Source organism: Poeciliopsis prolifica, unplaced genomic scaffold (genome assembly GCF_027474105.1).
Source record: "Poeciliopsis prolifica strain line A6 unplaced genomic scaffold, Auburn_PproV2 SCAFFOLD002, whole genome shotgun sequence".
Classification (NCBI taxonomy): Eukaryota; Metazoa; Chordata; class Actinopteri; order Cyprinodontiformes; family Poeciliidae; genus Poeciliopsis; species Poeciliopsis prolifica.
Window position 1 is genome coordinate 21,541,586 of NW_026562377.1, and position 23,388 is coordinate 21,564,973.

General features: G+C 41.8%; 3 protein-coding genes across 5 annotated transcripts; all 3 read left to right on the forward strand.

The window, feature by feature from the left end:
* Positions 1-114: 114 nt before the first annotated feature.
* Positions 115-4,771, forward strand: cts12 (cathepsin 12). The gene is made up of 8 exons (XM_055057317.1): positions 115-161; positions 861-1,006; positions 1,104-1,223; positions 1,617-1,781; positions 2,377-2,598; positions 2,676-2,844; positions 3,934-4,039; positions 4,428-4,771. The coding sequence occupies exons 1-8, from the start codon at positions 131-133 to the stop codon at positions 4,525-4,527; spliced, it is 1,059 nt and encodes a 352-aa protein (XP_054913292.1). The 5' UTR covers positions 115-130; the 3' UTR covers positions 4,528-4,771.
* Positions 4,772-5,729: 958 nt separating this feature from the next.
* Positions 5,730-9,545, forward strand: LOC129369438 (laminin subunit alpha-3-like). The gene is made up of 8 exons (XM_055044836.1): positions 5,730-6,019; positions 6,461-6,571; positions 6,897-7,003; positions 8,272-8,355; positions 8,440-8,543; positions 9,011-9,055; positions 9,131-9,264; positions 9,381-9,545. Exons 1-8 carry the CDS (start codon positions 5,828-5,830, stop codon positions 9,543-9,545), a joined length of 942 nt encoding a protein of 313 aa, XP_054900811.1. The 5' UTR covers positions 5,730-5,827.
* A 640-nt stretch (positions 9,546-10,185) lies between these two features.
* LOC129371612 (laminin subunit alpha-3-like) lies at positions 10,186-23,000 on the forward strand. Of its 3 annotated transcripts, none has more exons than XM_055048305.1 (25): positions 10,186-10,300; positions 11,386-11,582; positions 11,667-11,783; positions 11,868-12,022; positions 12,809-12,908; positions 12,993-13,092; positions 13,201-13,317; positions 13,408-13,569; positions 13,669-13,820; positions 15,069-15,269; positions 15,377-15,525; positions 15,602-15,764; positions 17,617-17,744; positions 17,836-17,986; positions 18,683-18,787; positions 18,870-19,003; positions 19,088-19,205; positions 19,801-19,932; positions 20,012-20,154; positions 20,239-20,346; positions 20,434-20,515; positions 21,600-21,712; positions 21,808-21,988; positions 22,525-22,682; positions 22,847-23,000. In XM_055048305.1, the coding sequence occupies exons 1-25, from the start codon at positions 10,207-10,209 to the stop codon at positions 22,899-22,901; spliced, it is 3,315 nt and encodes a 1,104-aa protein (XP_054904280.1). In that variant the 5' UTR covers positions 10,186-10,206; the 3' UTR covers positions 22,902-23,000. The 3 variants fall into 3 exon arrangements, with proteins under 3 accessions (XP_054904280.1, XP_054904288.1, XP_054904297.1); XM_055048313.1 differs by having other exon boundaries at positions 18,873-19,003; XM_055048322.1 differs by lacking the exons at positions 20,239-20,346; positions 20,434-20,515; positions 22,525-22,682; positions 22,847-23,000 and having other exon boundaries at positions 21,808-21,953.
* Positions 23,001-23,388: the final 388 nt, after the last annotated feature.

Genomic DNA, 23,388 nt, shown 5'->3' on the forward strand with positions numbered 1-23,388 from the left:
GCAGGCTGCTGGCGCAGCCGTTCATTTAAGGATAGAGTAAAAGTAGAGCAGGAACATATAGTTTACCAGAAAGCTTTATATAGCAGGCTGGCAGCTGGAGTCACTATGCTCTTGGAGTTGGTGTTGCAACATGGGAACAAAACAGACTCACCTGTGTGCAGGTAGGCAGCCCGGGATCCTGTGTTTTATTTTATTTGTGAAACCAACTGAATGTGGCGCCGGTGTGATAGGAGTGGGCGTTAATTGTATTGTTTCTCATTTATCTTGATAAATATCTTCTTATAAGAATTGTGATTTATAGTCGCTGTGATAAATTCCAATTAATGATGTATTAAAACTCTCAAAAACTCTGTACTGTCAGGATTGTTAATTTTACTATTTTCTGCACTGTTTGTTAAACTGCAGTATTAATAAATATGAATTAATTTAAATATATTGTTAAATTCACAGTTTAGTGGTGAATTTAACAACTCACTTCTTTTTCTGAGTTGTGCACGTAAGAAACATACAAACAGGAATGTTTCTCAAGAGCATTCTTTGCGTTTGTTGGGTTGTGATTGCTGTGTCATGGTGATACTGTACCTAAAATAAAGCAGCAAATAGTCATTGTCATTTTTATCATTATCGTGATACGACCACAAAATATCGTGATCAAATTGCTTCGTGCTTTTAAAACTGAAGAGGGAGAATAATGTAGTTCTGAAAATGAGGGCTCAGGAGAAGAGACAGAATAGGTCACAGTGTTGTTTTGATCCCGGTGTTTGGGTCAGTGAACTCCTGCCACCTTCTTTACAATACAATGCAAAAAAAAAATCTCAATTCAACGAGAGGTTGTGGCTCTTTGTCGTCTTTCCTTCCAGCTGGGCTGGGGAGCTTTCTGCTGAGGGCGGCCCTGCTCTCCGTCCTGCTGTGCAGCCCGCAGTCGGTGCTGTCGGAGTCGGATGAGGTGGTCCTGACTGAGTGGGAGATCTGGAAAAGCAGCCATGGCATAAGCTACGACGAATCAGTGAGAGCGAACAGATGGCTAGAACACATCAACACAATCAAGAGTACAAGTTTTTCTTTTTATTCTTTGATTTGTTATTCTTTGATTTGTTATTCAGGACGACCTGCGGCGGAGGGCCATCTGGGAGGAGAACAAGCGCAAGATTGAAGACCACAACCAAGGTTTTCTCATGGGGAAGATGTCCTTTTCTCTGGCCATGAATAAATATGGAGACCTTGTAAGAAGTGCTGCTTTGCTCTCACGTTTGTTTATGACAGAAACACAGAGAAATAAAATAAAATTGCATGTAGAAGTTTTGTAGTCTGTCTCCTTGCACAAGACTGACCTTGTTTTAGTTTATCTAACGGAGATAAAATGCTGTTTTAAGTTGACCTTAGACATCTTCAGTCCAGCAAGAGACCATTGTTAAGTCTACTGCTGCTTTCTCAGCCAAACAACTGCATCAAGCAACATCATGTACACAAACTTTGCTTAGCCGAGAAACCAAACTTAATTCCTTCACTTGTCTACAAACTCACTGCAATATAACATCTGTTCACTGCAGGTAGCTGAGCTCACTGCTGAATAAAAACTTCACAGAACCTGAATTGCGTCCTTTTTCAACTTGTAGACAAGGCAGGAATACCAAAATCTGCAGGGAGCCATGATCAACGCCCAGTTTGTGCCGAGAGGGAGGGAGGTTTCAGCTCGAAGACTGCGCTACAACGCTAAGAAACTAGACGCTGCGGTTGTTGACTACAGGAGCATGGGCTATGTCACTGAGGTGAAAGACCAGGTAAGACCACACCTCTGCAGTCAATTCACCATGTCCTATCCAGACTAAGGATACAGTCATATAAAGTCCAGTTCATTCGGGGAGGTGTGAATGCGCAATCGAACTCTGACATAACCAAAAAAGCGAATTCTGGTTCGCCTAAAAACCTAAAACCTAATTGAACTCTGGCACGGTTCAAAAGCATATGTGGATGTGGACCGTTCCAAAAGCAGGAAGTGAACTAAAGCACAGGGCATTCTGGGTAAGTGCTAGATGGAGAAATGGCTGGTGGTCTTTTACCAAAGACAAAATAGAAATCCTACAACTGCTAAAATCTGATACTATTCCATTTATGTTTCACATTTTGCAAAGTTTTTTGTGTCGTTTCCTTTAGTAGTTCTTGGTGCAGCGCCCCCACAGGTGAAAAGGTGAACAGGTTTTTCAAATACTTTGACAAAGTGCAGTGTGAAAGCGAACCGCACCGGCTGAAAATGTAACAAATTCAGAAATTTTGGTCCCAGGTCAAACGAGTCTGCCGGACTGTCAGGTGAGAAAACATCTGATGGTCCGACGTTCTTTCATAAGGAGAGTCACAATCTGTGGTTTGTCTTCTCAGGGCTACTGCGGCTCGTGCTGGGCCTTCAGCACAACAGGGGCAATAGAAGGACAACTGTACAAGAAATCGGGTCAGCTGGTGTCTTTGAGCGAGCAGAACCTGGTGGACTGCTCCAAATCGTACGGCACCTACGGGTGCAGTGGCGCCTGGATGGCCAACGCCTACGACTACGTGATCAGCAACGGTCTGCAGGCGACAGACACCTATCCATACACCTCTGTGGTGAGGCCCAGTCTGAAGATCTGTCGGCTCAAACTGTGAACAGTTCGTCATCCCGGGCCGTTCGTTTCTCTCCACAGGACTCACAGCCCTGCTTCTACGACAGCAGGCTTGCAGTGGCTCATATCAGAGACTACAGGTTCATTCCCAAAGGAGACGAGCAGGCGCTGGCCGACGCCGTGGCAACCATCGGGCCAATTACAGTAGCTGTGGATGCTGATCACGCAAGCTTCCTCTTTTACAGCTCAGGTTACTATCCGCTCTGTTTACATATGAATTAGTGGTTATAAAATTTGTTAGCTGATTTGATGAAACGCATGTCTGTCCTGGAAATTTAAGCAGCATCACTATCTTTCTTGCATCAGTTTTCAGCCAAAGCAGTTGGCAGATAGACCAACTTCTATAAACCCCCAAGGGGCTTTGCACCTGTCTAACACCAGCTGCAGCAGAATATAAACAGACTGCAGACACAGAGACAGATACTTTTCCTCCTGTGTCAGTTTAGAGCAAAATTTAATTCCAACAGCAAAGTTACTTTTTTGTGCTGCCTCTTATTTGTGAGTTTTAAACAAGCAACTGATTGTAAGCTATATGAGCTTGATTTAGAAATTAAGTGATTCCAGTTCAAAATCAACATGTAGATGTTGTTTTACCATGTTTTTTTTTCTTTTTTGCATGTGAAGCTCTGTTTATTTATGAAAATTTTTGCACATTTAGAGAGCAGTGTTTTCAAGAAATAGCAAAAGGTCAGGTTTGTTTTTGTTGCTGCAATCTAGTGTCACATTCCAGGCTGGAAATGGCGAGAAAACAATGAACAGACACATTTATAAATAAATTAGTACACCATCAGAAGTCATTTTATTTCAGTAATTCAGTTGCAATAACCAAAACATGTAGGAATTTATAGCATGTGGGGCAGTATGTTGTGTTTGTTTCTGTTAATTATGATTATGAAAATCTAAAATTCAGTTTATCAAGCTATTAATACGTTACATAAGACCAAGAGCAAAACACGCTTGGATGCAGAAACATTAGGGGAGTCACTTTCACCTGTTATGAGGAGGAAGAACAAAAAAAGGCCATTGTTTAAAAAAAGCTAAGTCCTGTATTTCAGCACATTAATAGATAGTTATTTGGAAGGAAAAAGTGTGAACAAAGGTTTGGTTTCATCTTAGTTGAAAGCCTTCATTAAAATGATCCGAGATAAATGCTTATGATATTTTACTGTGTGTAATGAATCTATACATTGTACTGTTCATGACGATTCAAAATTCAAACAGCAAAGTAGAAAAGGCAGGGAGTTTTTACATAAAGTTTCACCTTTGAATTTCTCTACAGGAATTTACAATGAGCCCGCCTGTAACTCCAACCACCTGAGCCACGCAGTGCTGCTGGTCGGCTACGGGTCGGAGGGAGGACAGGACTACTGGATCATCAAGAACAGGTATTTATGACACTTTTTATGTCAATCAAAATGCTCCAGGGTTTCCCAAGTGTATTATAAGCCTGGCGGGCCACCAGGCTTTACTTGTGCCCCCACCAGGATTAGCATTGCTTATTTATTCAAGCCTTTTTAAAATGTTTGCATTTTTAAGACTTTATAATTGTTGTCCAGGTATTAATCTTCCAATAACACATTATTATTAAGGGATATTTTCAAATTTCCTGTCGACTTTAAACCCTGACTCAAAAACATAATGGGGTGCAGGATGAATGACTGACCAAGTGCCCAACCACCAGGCTTAGCATGTTTTCTGGGGGAAAACTTTGTGTCATTTAAAAAAAACAAAAAAAGGTATGCCTTTATGTATTTTCTTCTCTTTTTTTCCTAGTTGGGGAACTGGCTGGGGTGAAGGCGGATACATGCGGATGGCCCGGAACGGCGGCAATACTTGTGGCATTGCAAGCTACTCTTTGTACCCAATTTTATGATTTCAAGAACAGACCATTCTAAACTATAAGCAACACTTTTTTTTTTTTTTTTGTATTCTTAAAAAACATTTCTTGTGAACCTGTCTGACATCAGGCTCTCATAGGGAATGCATTACCTCTCTCAGGGACGGAGAAGAAATTATTCTTCGGGTGTAGATTCTCAACTATTCAGACTTTTCTGTTTGTACAACTTGTTGAAAAAAATTCAAACTGAAAACTTAAATAAAAGTTGGATATTTAACCTTGGAAAGAGTTGAGAATGTTCATTAAAGTCATTTTATGCACATGGGGGAAATGCAAGCCCCTAACATCTGTCTCTTGTTTTCATCGGGAAAATGTCCAACCACCATTAATTATCAGGTCTGATGAATGCAGCGACAACCTTGGTGGACAAACTGAGTTTTGGCACATTTTGAGCCAGTGAGGTAAACTATGAATCCAGCAGATGCTTGTTTTTCCTCCGTAGTTTAAACAACAAATCCTCCCCTTCTCCCTCATCCACAAGCTGTTTGAATATGAGAGTTAATGTCTGAAGAATCCCTGAAAAAGCATCAAAGCTTTTCAGAGATATAACAGATATTGAACATAGTTGCCAATTTTAACTTCTATAAAGCCCCGGAAACATTTACAAACTCCACAAAACACTAACGTCTGATGTGCAATTTAATTAGCATGTTAGCTCACTAGCTACTTTTTCTGTTCCAGCTTGGTTTAAATTTGCTTTAATACAAATAATGCATTTTTATAAATGTCTTTGCATGTTGAAGAAGATACTTTATCAGAGATATCTTAGCCAATGTTTACAAATTTTACTTGAATATAGTCTCATGATTGCAACATTTTTGTTCTGCAAGCACGGCTCATTTGAGGGATGACGCCATTTTAGTAGGACCAAATTTAATGACTAAAACTGAGTTCACGACTGGCACATACAACAAAAGGCTAAAATTGCTAAATGTTTTAACTTCACATCTGTAGCTTTTTATTTTAAAAAACAAACAAACAAACAAACAAAAAAAAAAACGCTTCCAGGGTTTTGGTTTTTACTAATTTATATTCAATATTTTCCCACCTGGCAAAGAATCGGTTCCCTTCATACACTTCGTTCATTATTTTCCGCTGCTTTCTTGAACAAATTCATGCCTGCAAGTCCAACCACACCTCGGTGAACTTTGAACCTGAACCTATTTTCCAAGGTTCACCTTCCGCGGTGAGTACCCTGCAGTATAGAGACACATTGCTCTTAAGAGGAAGGATTTCTCCACAGCTCGCCTAATGAGAAGAAGCTGAAAGACAAATAATGAATCAGAAAGCGTCTTTGCTTTGGTTTGCCCTGTGGTTGTTTCTCTCTTTTGCTCCAGTTTGCCTTCCTGCTCAGAACAACTCAAAAGGCTGGCACGACAGAGACACTCAGAGGCTCTGGAATGAACGTGGCACCAAAAAGCTCTGTGATCCCTCCGTCAGCGACCAGACGGCAGGTGCTGTCCCAGAGGTAAATCAGCAAATTTGGAGGTTTTGTCTGGAAGTGTGATGCTTGCTCAGGTGATTGGGATTTTATTTTATTTTTTTCATAATCTGAATTGAAAAGACGAGATTTGCGTTGCATTTTTAGAGATTGTAACTAGTATATTTTTGTGCCAAGCAGTGAATGGATACAATCCTGTAGCTGTTACACCAAATAAATAAATAAATAAATAAGAAATCTCCATCCATGGCATATTTAGATTTACAATGATTTATTTTTAATAGAGAGACTGTCTCTGGTAGGAAATAAGTCAGATATGTCTCAAAGGAAGGCAAAGAACAAACCGTATATTACCCATCTATTCACATTTTATGGAACGGTGACACGCCTAAGAATAATGGAAAAATTGAGCACTTCATATAACTTTCTTCACCAGGTCATGCAGCTTTGTTTTCTTTTGCATGAAAGTGCACCCCTGGCTTCTACAGAGAACAGACAGGACCAAGTAAGGGACGCTGTGTGCCATGCCGCTGCAACGGACTCTCTGATTTGTGCGAAGCACAAACAGGGAACTGCATGGTTGGTGCTTCAACACACATCAGCTGAAACCAGATATACATACAGTTTAAAAAAGCTGTCATCCATGATAATCTCTCACCAAAAAAAAGTCTTAAATTTAGTGAATGGAAGTCATTTTGTGTAATTCGAACTAAGCTAGAACAACAACAACAAAAAGGGTTTGGTCTGTAGCTTCAGACAGTGAGAATTTTTTTTTTGTTTTTATCTGTTGTATGCAGATTTCTGGTTTCAACCGCATGCTCACAAGCGAGGTGCAAAATGCTCCCAAGTTTGGTTTTGTCTTCACTTCTGTGGGAAAAGTGTGTTTTGTCTGTGTCACCTCCAGAACTGCCGGTTTGACGCCGCGGGGGATCGGTGTGAGCGGTGCAGGGAGGGCTTCTACGGACACGCAGTCAACAGGACCTGCCGGGCCTGTCCCTCCACACGCAACAAGTCAGCATCTAATAACCTACGTTACAGTTACAGTGGCTCTACAGAGGGAACACACACACACACACGCACACACACACACACACCCACACACACGCACACACACACACACACACACGCACGCACACACACACACGCACACGCACACACACACACGCACGCACCCCCCCCCCCCCCACACACACACACACACGCACACACACACACACACACATGCACACACCTGTTAACATCTGAAGTTGTGACATGATAAATGAGACAATCGCAAAGAACACTTTCCACCGTTGATGTTACAAAGTTATTCAACTCAAACAAATCTGTAAGAAAGAAAACTACAGCAGACAAAACAACAACAACAAATCTCTACAATGACGCCCCTAATGAAGCAGCTTTTGATTCAGCATTCATGGTTAATCCGATTAAAATGGAATAAAGTTCAGATGTCATAGTAGGATTTTTTTGCCGTTTTCTCAGATGCATTTTTTTTGTCTTCTTTTTTTGCTAAAGCCACGGTTTGCCGAGAGCTCAAATCAATCTTATTGTGGAATTCAAGAGTTAGGAGAGTTTTTCAAAAACAGTCCTTTGTCTTTATATAAATCCTTTGGTAGAGGACATATGGGAGAACAATGACAGCATGAAAAATGAATTGATCTCCAATATAATGAGAATACAAGAGGGAAGGTGCAGGGACACTGAAGATTGTAAGACAAAAGTCTGGAACTTTTGACTTAATGTCTCAAACGATTTTGAGATATCCAATGAAATTGTGCAAACATTTTTGGGTCATTTTCAAAAGGTATTTTGATCTCCACCGAAATGAACACCATAACCACACTGAAGCAGGGTGGTGGCAGCATCATTTTCTGTGGTCACTTGACTTAAGATGGAGGTACAAGTCAGATGTTTTGTTGTTTTTTTTCAAAATCCAACAAAACAAAAATTTCACGAAGGTTTTATGATTCCCTGACCGGAGTTCAGACGTCAGTCTAACATAAAGTCAGTGGGGTCGCCTGAAGAAGGCAACCCCTTGAACAACCCCGTGAACAAGAATCTGACAGATTCAGACAACTTTCCCAAGGAATCGCTGGAAAACGTTGTCAGGTCAAACCGTGTGACGCCTTTTAAGACTGCGAATACCAGAGGAGTCGCGTTGTAAACGATCGATGTCACAGCAAAATTGGCAACAGTTTTTGTTGATCTGTTATAAGTTCTAGTTTCACATATTTTTGTAACATATATTTTGAATATATGTTTGTTCTTTTCCCCTGCAGTTTTGCAGTAGCCTGCCTCGACGTCAGCCCGGGAGTTGTTGAATGTTTGTGTAAAAGAGGCTACAGAGGAGCTCGCTGCGAGAGGCGAGGCACAAACTCAGCATTTACATATAAACAATAATCATCTGAACTTTATCATCTTACTCTATATGCGTCTTCACGTTGAAGGTGTGCATCTGGCTACTATGGTAATCCCATGGTGCTTGGAGACGTCTGCAAACCCTGCAACTGCACAGACAGCAGCTTAAGCGTCTGTGACTCTCTGACTGGAGGTGAGTGGGGAAAAAGTTTAGCTATAAAAATCAGATTTAAAGTAACAATATGAAATCTAAAGATGTAACCAGAGCCAGCACGTTTTACACATTGACAACCCTAGAAAAATTGTGTAAACTACCCTTTGAATACTGTTGACATGGACAGACCTTGACTCACTGGTGTCCTGACAGGCTCAGGTGTGTCTCTGTTTTAACAACATGGCATCAAGGCCGCTGCTGACACACCAGGAGAATTGAAATAAAAATCACTTGATAAAATGTGTAAAGAGAGGACATGTGGCTGCTGTAATACCTTACATATAAACCACTTGTGACTCTTGTCGTTCAGGATTTCATCGTTAGGTGTTTGAGGCGCCACCAAGGTCTTTATTCAACAGTCCTTTCAGGCTCGGTGGTGCTTTCAGTGTCAGATTAAGTGGTCCTGATGTGATGCAAGCCACTGTAATGTCTCATCCCTCTGACAGAGTGCGCCGCGGGGGCCAACAGCAGCGGTGATGATCCCTGCCACAGTAAGTTATCGCTGAAAGCTCATTTTACAGTTTTGACATGGAGCTTCGACATTAAAGCCCTTGTTTTGTGACAAGAAAGTGACGGCTGCGCTCGCGCTCTGCTGATGGACTTGGAGAAAGTGGACGGCGGACTGGTTCTGCTGCGTCAGCTGGTGCTGAACATTACCACCGGCCTGAGCCTGCTGGAGGCCGACGCCTCGCAAACAAAGGTACGGGCTCATTCAGTCCTCCCTTTAAAAACATTTCATACAGGAGTTTATACCATATCCCCCTCTGCTGCAATGTTCTCCATGAAACTGGGCGCTTCCATCTCCATCATCACCAGCTTCATCGGGTCGATGGAGACAGCGGCGCTGTGAGGTGGCTGGAGCCAGACGTGGAGCAGCTGGAGGCAGACATCGATCTGGTCGGAAATGACCTGACTCGCCAAGACAGCGAGGTACCAGTGGAGACATTTGGCGATCAGAACAGGAACATGTGCCAAATGTAGTGGATTTTATTTGCCATTAACCCACTGGAGGTCTATTGCAGTGGAGGACATACAGTGCACAGCCACGCACTGTTGAGGGTTTACTGATGTGCTTGTGCTGGCAAAGATGTTTAATGTGTGCTGGAGAGAGAAATACTTGCATGTATTTGTATTTGCACCCTGCAAGTAATTTTGGTCCAGCTTCTAGTGAAAACATGGCACACTTGAAGTAAGATGAACTAACTTACAAGTAACATTTCAGCAAGACATAGGAGTTTAAGTCAATAACTCCTTAATCTGGAAGAAGCACTCATTCCACTGGCACATTATTTCACTTCTAAGATGGGAAAATGTTTTAATGCATTAGCAGTTATCTACCAGTCAACTGCTAATTTTAAAGCTACTGCATCTTGTTGAAAAGAAGTTAAAGTGAAGTGAGATATTTGTGTGAGAGACGAGACCAAAATTATTTGGTAAGATTTTGTGTTTTTGGAGAACACAGGTAACATGTGACACCTCCGTCACTTGTTGCATGTTTGCATAGCGTTTAATGCTTATTTCCAAGACAGCTGAACACTTTTTTATATTTGCAAGCAACACTCGGTAGTTTATTTTTGAACATCTTAACTTGGTCATCAATTTAACAATTTTCTTCTCTCTCTCTGACGGTCAGAGAAGTCAGATGATGGAGGAAGCTGAGCGAATCATGGCGGAAATTAAAGGCAGACGTTGCAGACGGGCTGGAGCAGACGGCGAGCAGGAAGGGGCCCGCATGTGTGAGAGATCTTTATCTGCTCATTGGTTGCTTTTTAAGGATGGGGCAGCCAAACAGGAGCTCTGTGCTGCATCAGATTATTGCTGTGCAGGCTGAATGCAAACAAGTTTATCCAATCTGCCCTGGAGCCATAAGTATTCTCAATGTGGAAGCATAATCTTATGATCAATCTGAGGCTTGTGCTGAACAGTAACACAGGTGTGTGGTAAATAATCATTTCAGCATTCAGAAGAAAAGTCAGAGCTAAAGTTACTTATTTACCAACTCTGTCCAGTCGGTAGGGATGAAACAACACATCCAGTCCGTAACAAACATCGCAGAATAATTTAGCCCACATTTGACTAGTGTGGACAACATGGCTCCTCTGTTTGCTGATCCCAAAGCCAATAACAATACTGATGGTCGAATATTGATTGTCATCGTTTGTGTTAAATCATAAAGGATTAAAAAAGTGTTTTAAAGAATCTCTGTCAGGTGTAAATTTGTCCAGCTTAGGTTTGATAAGTTGAAATATTTTCAAGAAAATTGAATACAACCCAGATTAATTAAAGAAACAAACAGTCGCAGCTTTGCAGCTGCTATTTTCACTGTGCTTACTAACCATTTGTATCTCATTTGCATTTGACAACTTTTACTTTCTCACATTAACCTAAAATGCTTCTGGATAAATGAGTTACAACTGATGATTACCTCTTAAATGACTTTGTAACTAAATTTTGTTTTCCAACTTTATAAGAAAAAAAACAAAAAACTTTTTTTTTGTTTTTTTATAACAACAGAGTAACTTAAGAACTGTTTCCTGTCTCACTTGAAAAATAATAGCCATTACAGATACAAGATTTATGCTTCATGCACACACCATATTACATTAATTCACACTCATGTCGCCGGGTTAAAGTGATACCGACAGCAGCAGAAAGACTCTTTGCCAGTCGGACTTCACTTTGACTCTAAATATTAAGGTGTTTTATTGAATTCAGGTTGGATAATTTGCTCACTCTGCTTGTTTATTGCCCCCTATTATATGTTGCTATATTGAAAGTAGGCAACAGTAAGTTAACGTAACATTTTTTGTCATCTTGTCAGTGCTGGAGAACATCAGGGCCGACATGAGCGACCTCTCGCAAACCGTCCAGGACGTTCTGAAGCGGACTGCAGACGTCCTGACGGCCGCAAACGTTTCTGTGGCGGCAGCGGCAGAGCAGCTGTCCTCTGTTCAGGAGACAGTAGAGAAAACACACAGGCTTAACCTTGAAGGCGCCGCCGGTCTAGAAAATCTGCAGGTAATCGGCAGGTAGGGGTTGTACACCCCTGACGCGCAGTCTTATAGATTTACTGTTGCAATTTTCTGCACTTTTATTTTACAGACTGTTCTGGCTGCGCTGCGGAGAGAACGAACCACGGTGCCTCTCGCGATGGAGCGGCTTTACGATACGATGAAGAAAACTAAAGACGCCCTTTTGGTGTTTCAGAAAATGAAAAATGTAAGAACACTCCCCTTTCACCGGGGCACAACTGAAAGGACATATTTTCAGGTATTTATGAAACTTAGCTCGTGTTGCGTTCAGGAAGAGGAGGATCTTGCTGCTCAGGTGGACGGAGGTGAACTGGGGCTTTTTGGAAAACTAAATGCCACCTGGAAGTGTGTGACCCGGACGGACGCCGTGACCCGGGCTGAGGGGCACGCAGAGGAGCTGAGTGCTGCGGCGTCTCAGTTAGAACAGTATGTGAGCATCGTGTGGGATTGAAAGACACAAATTAAATGTTCAGAGACCCGAGAGTATTTAACACAATGTGGAGGAAAGTGACAAAGTGGAATAGTGGGAAATTGTTTCCCTAACAATTCAATCCTCAGTTTATTTTTTACTTTTAATTGCAATAAGTTTTGTAAAATTCTGTTCTGTTTTCACTTTCCAATATATCGGCACTGACACTGGTATCATTTCTAACATCGGTCCGCTAAATAAACTGGACTGATGTTAACAGTCAATATTTATTTCCATCTTGTTGCCATTTAAATGTACGCATAAGCAGCTCTGGAGAAAAAAAAAGCGTCTGTACAGAAAATGAGAAATGGTCAAAATAACGAAAAAGAGGCAGCACTTTATGACCGCAAATAATGCAAAGAAAACAAGTTCATATTGATTTAGAAACAACAATACTGATGTTTTAACTCTGGAAGAGTTCAGAAATCAATATTTGGTGGAATAACCAGGAGGTTTTCAATGGGGTTCAGTGCAGAGGTCTATTTTTTTCCCTAGAGCTGTATAATATGTACACAATATTGCTACATATTGGTTATTGGCCATAAAAGCATTGTTGATATCAGATATCAATATCAGTGCATTCCTACTTCTCAAATATGCGCCACTTTCTGTTGGTTTATGACATAAAACCCCATTAAAAAACATTAAATTTATGGTTTTAGTGTGGTCAAATGTGTGGAAAGGGGGGCTATGGATACTTTTAGAATACACTGAACAAAATGATATCTTTAATATTCTTGCAGAGTGCTTCAAAATGCGGCCAGCAGCAGAGAGCTGCTCAGGATTTTTGAAGCTGATGAGAGCGTCGCCTGGCTCTCGCAGGCAGCAAATCAGGCTCTGAGGGTAACTGAAGCACCATCAGTAACCCTTGATGAGTGTCTGAATGTTCATCAGCAGCATTAATGCCATCCTGAAATGATAAATTAGGACTTGGAGGAGGGAGGTCTGATCATCAGCGCCGAGGGGATGGAGGACCTTTCAGCTGATTTACACGCAGAAGCCAACCACACTCGGCGGCGCTTCAAAAGTCTCTGGGGAAAAAACTCACAAAAAAAGCCTCATCCGCCGCACGTGGAGTTTATCGTCTCTGTTTGAATGTGCAGAAACTCCAATCTCTCCCGTTTCTTCTACACAGCGGTTTCACGTGCGCTGAACGCTCAGAGGGACAGCGTGAAAAAGCAGGAGAAAAAGGCAGAAATGTTGAAAGCGAGCGTCTTAAACCTTGGTGGCAGCATCAAGCAGATTGAAAGAGGTCCATGGAGCCTACAAAACATAAGAGTACACATGTTTTATGGATTATTTAGGATTACAACACCGTCTCTTTTTATTTTTTTTCTGTCAGGTGATACCAAAGACCTTATGGAGTTTGTGAGAATAACAACCTCTGCTGTAAATGCTAAAGTCAGCAAAGTAAAGGAGCGCCTCGGTAACATCAGCCTGGAAGTGAGACGAATCCACTCAGCTCGCTTCAGTGGAAACTTCCTGACTGATGCCAACCGGGCCGGTACGCATCACAATTTAGGTGTTTGATTAAAAGCTGGAACAAATATGTTTGTAGTCAAACAAGTTGATGTAAATGCTGTTTTGCTTTTGGGTGTGTCAGTGAAAAGGTTGAATGGAGTACTGCCTGTTTTGGAAGACAAGCTGGAACAAATTGAGGCTCTGGGTGAAGACACGTCTCCGTCCGCTGAGGTAACAGAGAGCATACAGAGGATCAAGGACATCATCGATGAGGCAAGAAGCTTTGTAAATAGGGTAAGTGTTGTTGTTTTCTCTTTCTTATCAAGGAGGGCTTTTATTTAAGCTCCTGAAAAGAATAGATGCTCGTCACTCTCAGTAAAAGTTTCTATTGGGACTTACTGAGAATCAAAAATGTTCAAAAGCAAAACCTGTATTAGCAATACTGACACAAGAAATCAGAAAATTCAGCCACTGCCAGTGGCCTCCAGGCCAGCAGGGGGCCCCCAATCTGCACCAAGAGTGCAGATTGCAAAAGCACCCACATGTTGTTACCTTGCACATTTGAAAGAGTTTGAAATTAATGTACACAAGATTTAAAAGAACTGACAAATATATGTCCTGTAATAAAACAAAGGGAAATCTTGTGGTTTGCTAGGTATTCTAGCAACCTCTAATTGGCTTCATATGTCCCTTATCATTACAAACACCAAGACTTTAAGGAGTTTTAAAGTGTAAATATTTTAAAAATGTTATAAAGAGGTATTGCTTTTAACAGCAGGGGATAACTCTCATGATATTGATATTTTGTCTTAAATACAGTATAGTGGCTTCCAGAGACTGAACCGACTTCTCAAATACGCTGTCGCAGATTTTTTAAACTTTTAAACTGCACTTTTTTTTGTTTTTCACGCAGAAGCTGATAATTATTTACACATGACATGGAGGGAGGAGGCGGTGCATCGTTATCGTTCTTTCTCTGTGAATGAAAACAAAACATTTAAAGCATTTCCAATCCGAATCCAGCAGTATCCCCAGGCCTGTCTGACGTTTCTGATGTTGACTTCCGAGTATTTCACACAAGATGACTGGTGTGAAATACCAATACCTTACCCGCCACACCACCTACAGCTAATGTGATGGCTTTATAAAGGTTCATGAAATTGCCTTTCCAAGAACCACCGCAATGTTTTGGGGTTTTTTTTAAACTGTAGTTTTAAGAAATTTTAATCTGGATCACCTGATCTGGATCTACACTAAATGAGGGGGGGATATATTAACCAGTGAAAAGATACCAGAGGTAATAGATACACTAAAGCTTAAAAGATGTAAGTTTTGTTAACTGTTGCCAAAAAAAATATATATATTATTTTCATTTTCATTTCGACATCAACCTTTTCTTCTCCCTCAAAAATTCGTAAAGCAGGGTTAGTTTCCTGACCCCAGTCCTGATTCAGATGATTTTACTCAAGAGTCGTAGCCGCACAGTCCTGTGTGAAAAGCTTTTCGGTCGAGACTTGAAAAGTTGTTTGGATCTTTTCGCAGCTGCCTCTTGCCACCACCTTTAGTGGAAAGAGCCACATTGAGCTCCACCCTCCGAGAAACCTGGAGGACATAAAAGCATTCACAGCCGTTGATCTGCTGCTCAATCTCCACCACGGAGAGCCGATGGCAGCGAGGGGGCGAAGGCGGCACAAACACAGAGATGAAAACAGCCACTTCGTTCTCTATCTGGGTACCAGAGATGTGAGTTCTCACTCTTAAAGCACCAAGAAAACAAATGCCTTTAACAAACAAGTTCTGCAGACGTTATCTGTACGTGTGTATTTATTTATGCTTCTGTTGATGCCCAGACCTTTGGAGACTACTTCGCCATGGTCATCAGAGACACAAAGTTGATTTGTCTTTATAAGTTGGGTGGAGTTGCTCATGAGATGGAAACCAGTCAAATATCAACGGGCAACGTAAACTCCTCTTGTTTTGACAGGATCGTCTTCCAAAGGTAAAAGACAGAAGCTTCTCATACACGTAAAGCGAATGTGGATTGATTGGTGGCCAAGGCTGCTTTTATTTTCCAGGGTTTACCAAGACGCTACAGTCGGCGTCACAAAAAACTTCACATCACAGAAACCCGTCAGCCTCCCTCCCAAACAGAACCTGCCCGACACGACGAGCAGCATCATGAACCTCGACTCACAGCGCGCTGTTTTCTACGTGGGAGGCTATCCCAAGGAGTTCAACGTGAGAAGTTTTTGTGTTTTTTTTTGCACTTTTTTTTCCCATACTTTTAGCTCTCACAACAGTATTCACAGGAAATGACTTCCTATGAGACAAAACGTGCCCCTCATATGTACCAATTTACGTTAAGATGCAGAGCATACATGACTTTAGTCTCTTAAAGTGATCATAAAGTGTCAGATCTAATTCTACGTATTAGTAACGAAACTAAAATGAAGCAAACCTATAGAAGGGGAAGTGAAAACATGTTTGTATCTGACAGATAAGTTATATTGTTTTAATGCATCCGTCCTGTATTAGTTCCACCTTGTGCATTTGGCACTGAGGTCCAAATGAAAATCCAAGCCAACAATGTTATTTCGAAGATTTTTAAACAATCTATTTACAGGAATTTACAAAAACTGCTTGAAATTATGAGTCAGTTAACAGCGGTCATCAGCGTCTTACAGGACGTGCTCTAAGTAGCTTGTTCTGTGTGAATGTAAGGTCTCTTGAGGTCTCCAGGCCAGCAGGGGGCACCGATTAGGGCCCCCTGCTGTCTGTTCCTTTAAATGTGAGCACAGTGTTCTTATTTCACATGATAATCACAGATTCACTTTCACAGTTTTTTTCTCCAAGTATCTTAACTATGAATTTTTCGAATTAAAGAAAATTAAACAAACCTTTATTGATTCCTTGTTTTGTCTCTTGAGAGCGTCGGGCGGAGTCGCATGAAATCCCACAATGACAGTTTGGACTTTCAGAAGCAAATTCAGTTTTGAGAATCTAATCGGTATTTTCAGAAGAAAAAAAATATTTTTTTTCCCCCTGAAGTCAGCATTTTTTATTTTTATTTTTTAGCAAAGTGAAGAATTAGCTGGTCAGTAGAGTGAGCAGGAGAACCAATGCCCTCTGAAAATAGAAAAAGTCAAATGTAAAAGATCGTTTACAGTGAAGAACCAAAGAATAAATATTTTTTTTTGCAATAGCAAAAATAAATAAACCTCTAATTTAATTGCATTTATTAGGAGTGGAGAAAAAGCACCGCATTGAGATATCAATTACACTGCACAATTACAAGCACAACAAACATGCACCTGAATGACTCTCTTAGGGTGTCTTTCATTTTAAGAAGACATGAGGCTCAAACTTTTGGCTTCACGTCGAAGGGTTAGGGTTAGTGTAGGGTTAGGGTTAGTGTAGGGTTAGGGTTTGGGGTTAGGCTTATTTCTCACACACAGAGTAGGAAAGACGGGAGAACATATCTTTCCAGAAATGCCACATTCTGAACCTCAAATTTGGAATAGCTCCTCGACTTTACCAGATCGAAAGTTTGAGGAACAATTAAAACATTTGAATAACTTTATTTCTGAGAAAAGTTTATCAAGGCAGCACCCACAGTGGGGAGGATTTTAATTTGGAAAGGAACATTTCCAAAGCCTAAGGGTATTTACATCAAGGAAAAGACAATCCAATGCATTTGAAATGATCTAGAGCTCTTTCTCCTAAAGTATATTTACTAAGCTTCCTAAAGAATAACTCTCTGCATTATGTCTTCCATTATTTCCTGTCGTCTACCATCGCTGTATTCCTTCTCCCGGGCCGGGGTTCCACATTTATCTGACATACTGTGACTGTCTTTGCTTCGGGCTGAAATGGAACAATTAGGGGCTGACGGTTGTTTTCTCATGGCAGGAATGAACACAGTGCAGTTTCAGATGCCTCGGGCTAAAAGGTTAATGGAAAGAAATTCCTGTGAGCACAGCGATTTTGAGCTAGAGAGGCCGGCCATGTCTTCAGCCCCATCATCTGAAGCCTGTCTATGCTGTTTCAAGGCATTTCTCTGCCTCCTTTCTAAATTCTCCCTCTTCTTCAGCCTCCAGAGGAGCTGCGCTACCCTAAGTTCAGAGGAGCGATGAAACTTTCCTACGTCAATGACATTCCCGTCAACCTCTTCAACTACAGGAGTGCTGTCAACATGCAGACAAAGCAGAGCACTGCTAAGTAAGGCTGGTTTAAAAATAGCCGAGGCTGTCTGAAGAAAAGGAGGATAAAACCTAAGAAAATGATTAAGGTGTTATTTTTATCTGTTCAGGGTCCTTCAGACAGAGTCGTGTGATTATTATGACGGGACAGGCTACCGCATGGCCTTCTTAAAGGAGCCGCAGAAGAAGAAACGGTGGCTGTTCAGATTCAACACCAGGAGCCGAGAGACAAACGCCCTTCTGTTCTACATCGGAAATGAAGTATGTGTTTGTTACCAATATAAACTGAAGACAAATATCAATTAGTTGGAGCTGTATAGTACCTTGTAAAAGTTTTCATACTAATTTTGCACAGATTGTCATATTTATACCACACACTTAACTCTCTCTGGATTGCGTTTGCATGTTGGATTAAATGGTTGCATGAACTAGTGGGGGTGTGAATGGATGTTGTTAAAATTTGAAAAATGCAGCACGGTTGTTTTGTCTGGTGTGTGTCTGTATTGGCTTGTCATGGACTGGTGACAATTTTGCCCAATGACTGCTGGAGATCATGGATAGATGGACAATTGTGGAGTGGCATAGCTAAAGAAATAGCTACATATATAATTGTACTGTATATGCTTTTTTTGGAGGGGGGTTGCATTTATGTCTTGATTGAAGATGATTCTATACCTTTGTGTGAATATTTTCTGGGAGGCCAATGGGGTGGCCAGCATTTCCTATGCTGGGCCCATGGCCCCTCTGACCCTTCCTTTGGGGTCGCCACTGGATGGATGGATGGACCATCTCTCTTCCACCTCATGTTAACGTGTCACATTGTATTGGTCTTTTACATGAAATCCTTCTAAAATACATTAAAGTTTGTGGTTTAAAGATGAAAAATGTGAAAAAGTCCAAGGGAAATGAATACTTCTGCAAATTACACATCTGATGTTTTTTGTATTTTATTACCAGGAGTCCTTTTTCTGCGTCTGTGTAGAAAGAGGCTTCCTGGTGGTTGAAGGTCAGCAAGGCGGCCGGCAGCTCAGAAACCAGAGTTCAGCTCCAGTTTCTCTGTTTGTAAGATTTTCTCAGATGCGGATTCGAAACGCAACAACGTCGCATGGTGTGTCCCTCATTTTGTATTCCTCGTCTGTCTTAGGAGAAGAAGTTTGCGGTGGTGATTGGCGACAGATTTGTCGTGCGCTACGGATCAGAGCAGATCCACACTGATCATCTTCAGACTAACTACATGTGGTGGTACATGGGAGGCCTGCCAGCCTGGCTCAGACGGAGGTAAGACGGCAGATATCCGCTGCATTCACAGCATCGCCTCATTAAAGTGGCTTCCTCAGATGGCTTTGCTCCTCTTATCATCAGACACAACATCACAGCAGCCCCACTGAGAGGATGTGTGGATGATGTGACGGCAGATGCAGAGTTCGTCGAGTACAACAAGACAGTCGGTGTCGGTGGTGGATGCCCGCTTTCCTTACTGGTAAACCAGACGTGCTTGAACAGCGATCGGTGTGGTCAACAGCATTTCATTGTGTAGTAATTCCACGAGCAATACAGATTTTCTAAAATAAATTGATAAGGTTGATAGTTTCCTGCTGGGTGCATTAGTGCAGCCAAAAGCTGGAACTTAAGTTGCTGTCACTGTGTTTGTCTTGCGTTTCTAAAAACCTGTTTTGCACGAAACAGTGAAGTGTAACATGTATTTTCCAAAGTTCAGTGCAACAACATGAGCGACATTACCATGATTTTATCTGAGGCGTCATGGCTGAACTGGGGATCAGATTGCCAAAATTCCCGATTTGTACACTGGTGATACTGGAGCAGTATTTACATCACCTATGGCATTTTCATCAACGCAAGGCAGACATATGACAACATGAGGGGGCTGTTCAGTTTTTTTTTTCCTACACGTCTTGCTTTAAATCAAGCAACAACAAAAAAAAAGCCCCTCAGTAATCTGATAAATTATTATTGTTTTAAAAGTTAGCTTGATAGACACAATTCAACTCAATTCAAATAAGTTTGGGGATTTTTTTGTATTCCTCCTAACATCAGCTTGTGTCTGGCTTGTGCAGGGCGTTCGCGCGGCCGCCATGCATTCGACTCTTCCCGCTGATTCCTTGTTTGTCTGCAGCGGACAGTCCAGAGTGTCTCTGGGGTTCAGCAGCACATCCAGGCACGCTGTCCTGCTTAATTGCGGCTCACAGGTAAATACCCCGCTGGGCCGCTCAGCTTTTCAGCCGCGATAAACAAAAAATCAGGGTGTTTGTAATATTCTCTCCGCAGAGCTTCACCTCCGGTCATGACCTCCAGCTCTCCCTCGCTGATGGCTTTACAATATTCAGGGGGTATAATTATACCTTAACATCTGGAAAAAGGTACAATGATGGAGCCTGGCATTACCTGTCTGCAGAGTGGAGGCCAACCGGGTAGGCGATGTCATCCTCTTATTATCTTAGTCTTAATGCAAATGAAATGTTACTTTTACGCTGTATTTATTTGTTTTTTCTTAGGCTGGGTCTCACCATTGATAATGTGAATGTGATTCAGAAACAAGCACCTCCTGTCACACGGCAAGATGAGCAATTTAAAGTCTGCATTGCTAACCTTTATACAAGAAGGTTGGAAAATGCCATAAAGTTTCTTATTCTACATGCTATATGCAAAAGTCTTGTAATGGTATTTAAAGGTTGTCTGATATTTTGCAGGGATGACTCTAAATTTATCCCCGCTGATCTCAGTTCACTGTCGCACGCAGGAGACGTTGTCCCTGGTTGGTGCAGTTTGAAGGTGTGTTTCGGTTGTTTCAACTCCAGTGAATAAAGCCAAACCAGAAATTAAAACAAACAAAAAAAAATCATCTGCCCCAGACAATAACCTGTTAGGGAGGTTGCACTTTTTTTTAAGATTACCCTGATTACATGTGTGAGGGTGGTGAACTGTGTGCACACAGGTGTGATTGACAGCACTAAGACCCTCCTCCTGGCTCTGATTGGTTGTTTCTAGTATTAGCACATGGGAGCACTTCGAGAAGGAAAAGAAGCTTGATTTGTTTTTCACAGATTATCAGTCTCATACTATACTGTCACAAGATAGAGACAGTTTCAATAAATATGTAAACAAGTATTTTTTAATTAAACTTACATAATGCACCTTTAATAGAGTGGTATTATTTATTTCCAGGCACAGTGTCATTTTATAGCACAATCAAGTATGTTACCTTAATTTGCTATAAAGAAGCTTAACATATCAAGCATGACATAAAATAAATAAATGTATTTATTGTGTGATGTAATACCCTAAAATTGGGATTCTGTCTCTTTAATAAGCTTTAATGAGACTCCGCCTTCAGCATGTAATTTCAGTCAGTGCTACTTCATGATTCTGTTTACTGGTTTAGGAGAGTTGGATTGAGAAGTAGTTCTTACAATGAGCTCAGTCGATGTGCAGCTCCACCAGGTGTTTGGTGATTGCTGCTGTCGCTAGTCTGGAGGAGCTGAGTGGTTGAGTTGTTGCTACGTAGTGAGGAAGCTCAGACGGAGGCTGCAGCTTTGTGGGAGCAAGCGTTTAGGCGCCCCTGAATGATTGCCATAGGGAATTTAAGAATTTCTCAAACATGGATGAGCAAATCACAGGAACACTTTAGTTATGTTTTTAATGAGGGAATGACATTAGAATGTGACATAAAACTAACAAATGCGTGATTTCACTTCATGTCTCCTTTCCATAAATGATACAGGTCGAGTGGAGACACTCCAGTCACATGTTTGGATTTTAGAGCTAATTGAGACACACTTCAGCTTCCTTTCTCTGCATCTCTGGATACTTTAATTTCAGCCATTTTATTACATCTTTTGCTTGTCTTCTGTGTTAGTTTCAGAGTTTGGCTGGCGCCGGCTGCAGACATCAACAAGCCCAGTATGAACACCAGTTCTCTGAAGCAAGCTGGCTCAGCTACACATTCCCTGAAGAAGAACTTAACTACAGGTATAACACAATGCATCATTTTGTCCGTACCCTGATTCTTGCAACCACAAAGACGCGAAGGGATCCCCCTAACGGTTCGTCTTTGTGCGTCTCAGGCCTCACTTTTCTCTTCACATCAAGACTAAATCATCCAAAGGGCTGATCCTTCATGTAGCAGGAAGTGGGGTCGTCCCCCGCCTGGCTCTCTACATGGCTAACGGAAAGATCAGGATGTCGCTCGGACAAAACAAAGTCATCTACCACAAGAAGAAGAGCAACGACGGGGGCTGGCACATGGTAACGATGAGAGGCTGAAGCCTGACTGGACAGTGCACTGGCACAACTATAGCTAACTGTATTTAACTAGCACTGTCACTTCAAGCGAAATGACTCGACTCACATAAATAGAAAAAAAAACACATTGTGACCTGATCTAAAGAAATTTTAGGAACAGATGGGGAACAAGGAAAGTTAGGAAGCTGTTCTACTACTACTATGAAATTACTCCAAAAGTGAAACAACAGCTCATCAAGGAAAACACACACAGAGTAAAACAAAAGTAAAACAACCTGATCTTGATGAACCCCTGAGCCTCTGGGGAGGCATTCTGCTCACCGATGAGACAAAAGTTTAATGTTACATCTTCTAGTAAAACTACTTCTAGTAAAATAAGCAACACACTACAACATGATGGTGGCGATTCTCCTTTTCACCTGAAAATTCTGACGGGAATTGTTTTTGTGTGAATTGTTTTTGGTTTATTTTGGACTGTCCTAGTCAAAGTCCATGCAAAAAATGTGACCTTATTCAGACCGCTGCTGCTGTGCGCGCAGGTTGAGTTCAGCGTGGAGAACAGCACTTTTCACCTGCTGGTTGACGGAGTGCGCGCCCCCGACGGTCAGCTGCCCGGCAACGAGGGATCGTCTTTACGGCTGCGTAAAGACGTAAAGACGTGTACCTGGGAGGGTATCCGAAAAAGACGTCAACGAAAGTTCGTATCAAACTTGAGCAAAGCTACCTTTCTCTATTGATTTGTACTTTTCTACTGACCACTGTAACAGGGAAAAAAAACAACATGCTTTTATAAGAGGTCAAATGTTTCAGAGAGCATACAAAAAGATGACCTCGGCCTTTTCTTTTCTTTTTTCTCTTCAGGGACACGACATTCCTGCAGGCAGCGTCATCGGCTGTCTACGGGATTTCAAAATGAATAACGTTGCTGCTCCCGCACCTGATTCCAGCCGCGAAATCCTGCCCTGCTTGGGCGGGCTCACAGAAACGGGGACCTTCTTTGGCGGAGGCCACGTCCTCCCAGGTTTGTCCTTGTACTTTGCTGGTCCCGTTGTGCCGCTTTGTTTCCACAGCAACTCATTCTCGCACACATCTTTTTTTTTTTTTTGCTCCAGACAACTTCTTCACTGATGGCTCTCAGTTTGTGCTGTCCTTTGAGATGCGCCCTCAGCATCTCACAGGTCTCCTCTTCCATTTTCGAAGCGACGCCACAAGCAGCCTTGATGTGTACTTAATGGAAAACAGGGTAATAATTGCTTGCTCTCTTTGGCTAATTTGCGTAATGAAATTGCTCATAAAGAAAGAGTGCTACAAGATGATGAACGCGTAATGTCGAACCAGGTGGGTGTCTGGCTGGCTGATGCCACTGGTCCCGTCAGCATGACGGTGACGCCTGCTGAAAGCCT

Excerpts from the sequence above, each read along its gene's own strand:
- cts12 (XM_055057317.1), top strand. The coding sequence starts at position 131 with ATGGGAACAAAACAGACTCACCTGTGTGCAG. Across the intron at positions 1,007-1,103 it reads GCATAAGCTACGACGAATCA|GACGACCTGCGGCGGAGGGC; the intron begins GTGAGAGCGAAC and ends TTTGTTATTCAG. Across the intron at positions 2,599-2,675 it reads CCTATCCATACACCTCTGTG|GACTCACAGCCCTGCTTCTA; the intron begins GTGAGGCCCAGT and ends TTCTCTCCACAG.
- LOC129371612 (XM_055048305.1), top strand. The coding sequence starts at position 10,207 with ATGATGGAGGAAGCTGAGCGAATCATGGCGGAAATTAAAGGCAGACGT. Across the intron at positions 12,023-12,808 it reads GCGGCGTCTCAGTTAGAACA|AGTGCTTCAAAATGCGGCCA; the intron begins GTATGTGAGCAT and ends ATATTCTTGCAG. Across the intron at positions 20,155-20,238 it reads GCAGAGTGGAGGCCAACCGG|GCTGGGTCTCACCATTGATA; the intron begins GTAGGCGATGTC and ends GTTTTTTCTTAG.
- LOC129369438 (XM_055044836.1), top strand. The coding sequence starts at position 5,828 with ATGAATCAGAAAGCGTCTTTGCTTTGGTTTGCCCTGTGGTTGTTTCTC. Across the intron at positions 7,004-8,271 it reads TGTCCCTCCACACGCAACAA|TTTTGCAGTAGCCTGCCTCG; the intron begins GTCAGCATCTAA and ends TTTCCCCTGCAG. Across the intron at positions 8,356-8,439 it reads AGAGGAGCTCGCTGCGAGAG|GTGTGCATCTGGCTACTATG; the intron begins GCGAGGCACAAA and ends TTCACGTTGAAG.